Here is an 8648-nt window from a genome sequence, read left to right as displayed (position 1 = left end):
TGTGTGTGTGTGTGTGTGTGTGTGTGTGTGCATGTTTATGTGGTTTATGAGGACACAAATTTGTATAATGACATGGGTACAGAGGTATTACAATATGAAGGTGGTTTATGAGGACACTGCCTATGTCCCCGTAATTCAAAAGGCTTAAAAAACATACTAAATGGTGTTTCTTTTATCTAAAAATGCACAAAGTCTCCTGTGAGGGCTAGGTTTAGGTGTAGGGTTGGTGTAGGGCAATAGCACACACAGTTTGTTCAGTATAAAAACCATTACGCCTATGGAGAGTCCCCATAAACCACAAAAACCAACGTGTGTGTGTGTGTGAGAGTGAGAGAGAGAGAGAGAGAGAGAGAGACAGAGGGAGTACACATTTATGTTTCTTTTTTTTCTGTTGTAAATGTTTGTTGCACATTTTGATGCCTGATGACAGGGGTAGAGGGCTCCCACATGAAGCACTGTCATGATAGATAAAAGTGTTCCATCCAGAGTCAAACTGTTCCTAGTTTTGGTTTTGTTCAAACCCACCATGGAAAACACACTGCATCTGAATTTGAAAAATAATAATAATAATAATTTGCTGAAATGTGTACTCTTTCTTTCGCTCTCTCTCTCTCTCTCTCTCTCACACACATAGCTTGACATGCATGCTCAGGACCAGTTCTGTAATCTGTATGTGTAGGCCTACAGTATGTACATTAAGCACTGCTGTTCAGTTGGCATGTTTGGGGCCAAATTTCTTAGTATTTTCTTAGCTGACTCTTAGTATTATTTCGTTCAGGAATCATAAAATCGAAAAAAAATAATAAATGAAGGGGTTACCTACAGCATTCATCAGATCTTTCTTTTCCAATTTGCACTCCATGTGCGCATGCATCCATGTTGCAGAAACGCTTAATTAAACGGAAACAACAACATCCAGAATCAGAATTAGCTTTATTGCCAGGTATGTTTACACATACGAGGAATTTGTTTTCGTGACAGAAGCTACCGCAGTGCAACAGAATGACAGTGACATTTCATAATTGGAATGATCCTAATTTCTGATTGGCTGGTAGGTGGCATTTAACTCTGTATAACTCGGCAGATAACTTACTCCGTATTCCCTCGTCTATTAATTGTACATATAGCGGGACAAGTTATCCCTTCTCAGCGTGAAAAATACAAGGTGTGGCGTGAGAGCGTGTGAAGTTACTGCTTGAAATGTGGGAGACTTGAGAGCCCTGATTAATATAATAAATTTGATATAAATACCCAAGCCAAGACCAAATATCTTACTTGCCTAACTCGTACACAAGTTAAAAAAATTACTGCTCATAAATGAAAAAAAGAAAAGAAAACCCATATAAACAAAGTTAACCAAAATAAGACCAAGACAAAACAAAAGTTAAAACAGTCACCCCAAACAAACACTAAAAACAAAGCAGCGGTGCAGTCACATCACTGATTGACATTATCTCCGACCAAGTGACTGGAAACCCCTGGATGTGCAGTTACACCTGCTGAACATAAAACAAAGATTATCTATATTACACTCATTAAAACACATGACAAACTTCCATACATAACAAGAGAAGTGTACCATGTAGCAACATGCATGGTCGCTCACCACGCAAGACCATGGTCACTTGCCTGGTGATGACCACAAAAAGACAACAAATAAAGCCTCCCCTTTTAAAAGACAAAATCCTTTACTGGGAGACAACTGGAAAAAGGCCTAACTGCTAAAACACAACAGGAGGATGCACCAAGCCCTCTCCCTTGTTCATAATGATGTACTTCCACAAAGGTGTGATTGTGACTTCCACAATTCAAACCCTTCCCTTTTGATATTGTCGATGTCAACACTGATAGGTTCATAAGGTTTAAACCATGTTAACCAATCACAAAGGAGTAAGGACACTGATAGGTTCACAGGCTGGCATTGCATCAGCCAATCATACCTGGGCTATACCTTACCCGGCTACATGTACATTTAAACATTTACTTTCAAATTATGGGAAAATTTAATATCGGGAATAAAAATGTAAGCGATTTTTTTAAATACAGCTCAGCACACACAGAGTCTGGTCAGCTATCCTTGTAGGGACTCTCTATAGGTGTAATGGATTTTATACTGTACAGACCATATTTTCTATCGCCCTACACCTAAACCTTACAGGAAACTTTGTGCAAAAATACTCATTCTGTATGATTTATAAGATTTTGTTCCTTCAATTTAGGTCCCCACCATGACACGAGTCCCCATGAGGACCACACACACACACACACACACACACACACACACACGTTGGTTTTTGTGGTTTATGGGGACTCTCCATAGGCGTAATGGTTTTTATACTGAACAAACTGTGTGTGCTATTGCCCTACACCAACCCTACACCTAAACTTAGCCCTCATAGGAGATTTTGTGCATTTTTAGATTTAAAAAAGAACACCATTTAGTATGTTTTTTAAGCCTTTTGAATTACGGGGACATAGACAGTGTCCTCATAAACCACCTTCATATTGTAATACCTCTGTCATACCCATGTCATTATACAAATTTGTGTCCTCATAAACCACATAAACATGCACACACACACACACGCACGCACGCACGCACACACACACACACACGACAGCGTAGAACAGCAATACCCAGAGTTCCTTACTTTATCGGAAATGACGCTGGACAGACCCGCCCCTCAACGCCTTCCAAAATTATCGCGCTTGGTCTGTCCAACATGTCGGCGCCCGTGGAGGTAGTTTTGTCTGCAGATTCAGCGGGGCAGCTGTTTAACTGCGCGGTTTTCGACCCTCATTCCGGGTCAGAATTCCTGTCCTATCGCGGGGGTAACACGTCCTCCAGGTCTTTAACAGTCCTGAGCGGAGAATACATATTAGGAGCTCAACTCGGCAAGAACTTCATAAACGTGTGGGAGATCCAAAGAAAGGTGTGTAGAGTTGCATCTGAAAATAAGCATCACTGATGTTACTCTCGATAAATAATTAACAAATAGCGTCAGAACAAGCGTTCTTCAGTTTAATTAGTTAACTAAAAGAAGATAATAAGTTACATGTCAAGTTGTGACAGCGGAGACTTAAGTGCTGCACAACGTTTTATAATTTTTGTACAATTATTTTACATTAATTTTATGATTACATTAAATATTACACGAAAGCTTTAGTACTTTTAATAAATCTATGTCACATCGTACTAGCTTAAAGTAAAAAAAGGTAAGCTATATTTCATATTAGCTTAAAAATATTGGTAAATTGAAAAAAAAAACAAACAAACATGTTATTTGTCAGCGTAATATGCATGTTGCAATCATCACTGATACAATAAAAGTCCAGTTTTTCTCATATTTTAATAAGCAATGTGCTGAATAGGCTATCCCAGGATGATGCACAAGCTTTTAATTTTAGGAGAATATCCACCAACATGTGCTTTCTGTCATGTTTTATTAGATTGTACTTGTTTTAACCCTGTGATAAACCTTTTATACTCAGCTAACACTTTTGAAGAAATGTTTAAAAGTTAAACCAAATATATATATATTTTTTCATAAATAGATTGATATAGTTTATAACATTTTCTCACCATGGGAAAAGCCACAAAAGCCGGCATGGCGTTAAAAACAAACAAACATCAGTTATCATTATTTACAAATGTCTGCTCATGATATAATATGTAGACTAACTATTGAATAAATAGTCAACAGTTTATTGGTTTAGCATTGTTAACAGAGATTAAATAAATAACCATTGGTTTATATAGCTGATGGAGTTGTGATTTAAGTCACATGAGCAGTTGACATGGCAGCCTATAAATAGACAGGCTTCAACTCTTTTGGTTCAGTGAATGAAACTAAAAGTGCACCTGTCAAAAAATGATCAATATGATGCTTTTGACAGCCAGAAATATCTGCTCTCATTCAAATGTAACACAAATATTACTCTGTTTTCATAGAGTATTTAAACATCAGATTTTAATGGCTGTGACTCCCTTTGAATTTATGACGATCTATGATAGTCATATTAGTCATTGACTGTGGAGTACAGATTGAACGTGTTGTGAAAGCATTTCTAAATGCTGTGAATAACTTTTGAACTACCTTTCAGGACCAGCTACAGCAGAAGATTGTGTGTCCTGGGATCGTTACGTGTCTCTGTGCGTCTCCTGATGGCCTTTATGTCCTGGCTGGCATTGCTGAAGCTGTATACCTGTGGGAGGTGAGGACTGGAGGAGATAAATATCACACTGTTTTCCTTTGTTTTGACATAATTCTCATTTAGTTACTTCATTAAAAACATTTAAAATGCATGCTTTTCTATGATGCATTTTTCTTAAAATTCACCATATTATTTTGTGGGGCATAAATTAAAAATTCATATGACTGTGACTGTTTGTCAAAATCTTTTCAAATATTAAATGATTTAGACGCATTAGCTGAGGTTGTAAAATGTCATATGGTGAGACCCCTCCAAAAACAAACAAAACAATAATATTTATGAAATAAAAATTGACAGGATTTTAAAAAAAGTGCTTGAAACTTTGAAAATAATTCCCATATATTTAGGTGTAACGGAAATATGTACCTTTTACTTGATGGCTACAACACATACATTTTTTTTATTAAGTGATTACTTTATAATTTTTTGTTTAAAATGGCTTAAAAGTTTGACCATATGAACTATATGAATGCAAAGAGTTTATATTTCTTGGCACATGTCTTTTAAACTGGATTTATTGTGGACACATTTAACTTTGTTTTAATACTTTCTATTAATAGATGTCAACAGGAAATTTGCTGGCTATTTTGAGTCGACACTATCAGGACGTGAGTTGCATCCGTTTCACTGATGACAGCAGTCATTTTGTGTCGGGAGGGAAAGACAATCTGGCTCTCATTTGGAATCTCTCCAGGTGCGTTAAAGGCTTCACTAATCATTGCTCTTTTGTTTTCAACTGTTGCTTTGGTTGTAAGTCTTGACCTCAGTGAGTGAGAGCTAAACTACTGAGGTTTCCTCAGTTTTCAAAGTTGCACATGCAGGAAGTGGTATTGAAGGCAGTCATGGCCTAATGGATAGAGAGTTGGACTTGTAACCCGAAAGTTGTGGGTTCGAGTCTCAGGTCCGGCAGGGATTGTAAGTGGGGGGAGTGAATAACCTCTCCACTCTCTCCACCCTCAATACCACGACTGAGGTGAGACCCTTGAGCAAGGCACCGAACCCCCAACTGCTCCCCGGGCGCCGCAGCAATGGCTCCGGGACTGCGATTGTTATTTGAAAAGGTTAACTTTAACGGACGGAACACGCTTTTACTCAAAGGATGGACGATCTGACAGGATTCCCTTCGGTTGAGTGACTCACATCTAAAACGTGTATAGTTAAGACAAACTCACAGTGTGTATCTAGTCATGAAGATGTATATATATTTCAATTTCAGCAGGCAACTATTTTTACAGCTACATTATTATTCCAAGCCACAATTAGTCACAACAATGTATATACAATTACATATGATTAAGCATATAAATCGTCAGTTTGTTGTTTTACACACATGCGCACAGACATTATTTCATACACGACATAGTGAGATGCATAAGAAATCTTTAGATGCGCCCATAACAACAAAAGACAATACTTTATTTAACCTTTTCTGATAAGAAGTGTGCGTTGCAAGCATTTTTGACGATCGTTTCTGTCCAGTCGGCTCGTTTTATCTCATTTAACCACAGCTGTCGTCATTTTTTGTTTGGCAGTGGCATCAGGTATACCTTAAAATTTAAAATTTGAGCCTCTACAACATCGAGTTTTCGCTTTGTTTTGCCTCCAGCTAGCGCTGTGGCGTAATTGTGACGTCGGCCCTAAAAGGGTCTATACATACACACACACACACAATAACGAAGGAATAGCCCACATCTGTCCATGAAATGGCATTTGAGTCAATTGTTCAATTAATTATGGTCCCTTGAAAAAGGGGGAGGTACATATTGAAGAGCTGTAATTCCTTAACCTTTCCTCCAATTCTGATGAGAATACGGTCAAATTAAACCTCAGAGTGTGCACTTTAAGCCTATATATTATGTGGCAAGTAGTTCACACTGTTGTTTTCCTCTAGATTTATGACTTCATGATTTCAGTTTAGTTGTATGCTGACCTGCTGGTTTATTAATGTGTTTTAATTTTTAATCGCATCAGACTTTAAAATCCTCCGTTTACATGAAAAACCTTTGGGAAAATGTTCTGTCCAGCAGTGCTAATACTTTTGTAATTATGCTTTCATTAATTTAGAAAATTGAATATAATAAAACTAATTTGTAATACTGCAGGAGCATTACATCATATTGGTAAAGGCTAAAACTGGTTAATAAAAATTATTTTAACCTATAATCTTTTTATACACCAACTATCCATTTTCATGTTATATTTCAGTCCCAAACAAAAATGTAAAATTATGTATGTATTTATTTTTTGCATTTTGACAGCATCAGTAATGTAAGTGTTGGGTTTGTAATGTAGTGTTGAAAATCATCCTGTCATGACAATATATTTTTATTTTATATATTTATTTAAACAAGACAAAGACTGTACAACAAATACTTCTCTGCCGTATCATGTGTGATATCTTTATTTATTTATTTAAAAAACCCTTAATGTTCCAGAAATAAGCTTATTTTTATTTATTCTTGTTTCTTTTGATTTTTGGGGTGAAATATAACTTAGACATGTCCTTTCCCAGGCTTTCTGAAACAGGGTTGCTTCCACGTTACGACCAGTAGATGGCGCTGTGAGTGTTTTCAATGTTTTCCAGCAGGTGCAGATGGTGAAATAAATCTAGATAAACCACCTTACATCTCCACTTTGTTTCAAGATGGCTTTAAGAACATCTCAACCAGAGTAATTAAGATTTAAAGCATGCAATTCGGCTTCCAAGCTGTTTGTATTCAGCCGATCTGTCCGTCTCTATTGTGCTATGCTGTTATTGTTATCGATCTGAAGTAACGTACTTTGAAGCCGTAGAAGTGAGACTGATGAGCAAAGACATCCACCTCTAAGGTTCTCTGAGCATTATCAATTACGGGAGATGCCCAAACTTGTGGTATGTTTTTGAAGACTTGCAGTTTGAGGCTTCCTGCTGTATTTGACGTAACAGCTGGTTTTGAACTGAAGGTTGAGGGAGAAGGCCAGCGATGTCTCGCGGTCATGTTTGTTTGATGGAATTAGTTAAGGTTAACCAGGCCCACACACGGGCTGCAATATATATGAAAGGAGGAGGCAGGAGAGAGGCGCGCAGCCATCAAATCAGGATGAATAATTCAGCTTCGGTCTCTGAGTTTTGGAAAGGAGATGACGTGCATCTATTATACTGTATCTGTATCGCTCGACAGAATAACCTCTCAGCCAGCACAATAATCAACATTCCCTGACCCTCACATGCTGCTGGGACACAGATGTGTGTGATTTCACCTATAGTGAGCTGCCTATCTAGATGGCATTTTTGGGCCCTGAAATGCATAAAACGCTTTTTGAGGATCCCATGATGACAAAATATTCTTGAGTCTGCAGTAAATGTCACATTTCTCTGGAATATTTGTCAGCGTAGACCAGAGTGGTTTTTAATGGTTTAATGAAGCTCATTTTTTCTAATCTATATTCAAAAATACATTAAAATACTATTCATACACACAGAATGCACCTTGATACTCTTTCATGAACGTGTTTTTATTTCTGAACTTTTGAAAACAAAATTTGCAGCTGTCCTAGAATTTTTTTTTAAAAGAGATTTAATAAGGTTTCCTTTTCAAGAATTTAAGTAGTTTGACATAATGTTTTGTTATTCAAAGTCACGTCTGTTAAACTAGAAAATCATTTAAGATTTTTATAACACAAAATAAAATTTAAATATCAGATGGAAAAACAAAAATTGTTGCTTTGGCAGCTAACTGAAAATAAGTACTAAAAACTAAAATAAGAATAAATGGTCTAAAACTATGTATCAATTTTTTTTTTAGATATTTATGAAACAGCATTGTTCGTTTAGGTTGTAAAATATCATTAATTGACATTACTGTTATCTAAAACAAACTAAACGATTAAAATAGTTTTCATTTAAATTAATCTGAAATAAAACATTAATAAACATTAATATTAGATGAAAAATGAAAATCGATGCCTTGACTGCTAACTAAATAAAATAAATGGAAGAAATACAATAAAAATAAAGGTAAAAAAAAAAAAAAACTTATATAAAACGGAAATTCAAATGAAAACTGTAATAAAATTAAATATATAAAAAATATTGCATATCTAAAAATTTAAACAAAATTAACCAATACTTTTTAATAGTGTATATAAATAATTAAAAAATAACACTGATGTCATGTGGTGTGACTTTCAAAAATAGTGATTAAGAGGTGTTGTTACTTTTGACGTGGTTACACCTTATGACATCACATTGAAACTTTTCTGGAAAATGATATAATTTTTTTTTTAAATATGAAGCTAATTAGAAGCGTTTTTTTTTTGTGGACACTTTTAAAGAGAATTATTAAAACAAATTAAGAAAAATTAAAATTTCTCATGAATTACTCTCCCTCATGTCGTTTCAAACCCGTAAGACCTTCGTTCATCTTCGGAACACAAATTAAAATATTTTTAAT

The 8648-nt window shown here is 35.8% G+C and overlaps 1 protein-coding gene across 1 annotated transcript in view; it reads left to right on the top strand.

The window, feature by feature from the left end:
- Positions 1 to 2695: 2695 nt before the first annotated feature.
- Positions 2696 to 8648, top strand: part of wdr18 (WD repeat domain 18) — a 78511-nt gene continuing 72558 nt past the window's right edge. Inside the window, exons 1-3 of the mRNA XM_079393032.1 lie at positions 2696 to 2933; positions 4105 to 4215; positions 4776 to 4909. Of these exons, the coding sequence (XP_079249158.1) occupies positions 2724 to 2933; positions 4105 to 4215; positions 4776 to 4909 (455 nt within the window). The 5' untranslated portion in view covers positions 2696 to 2723. The remainder of the gene's footprint in view (positions 2934 to 4104; positions 4216 to 4775; positions 4910 to 8648) is intronic.

This window comes from Barbus barbus (genome assembly GCF_936440315.1).
Source record: "Barbus barbus genome assembly, chromosome: 35".
In the NCBI taxonomy this organism is placed as follows: domain Eukaryota; kingdom Metazoa; phylum Chordata; class Actinopteri; order Cypriniformes; family Cyprinidae; genus Barbus; species Barbus barbus.
The sequence above is the reverse complement of the archived record's forward strand: the minus strand, read 5'-3'. Positions and strand labels throughout refer to the sequence as shown.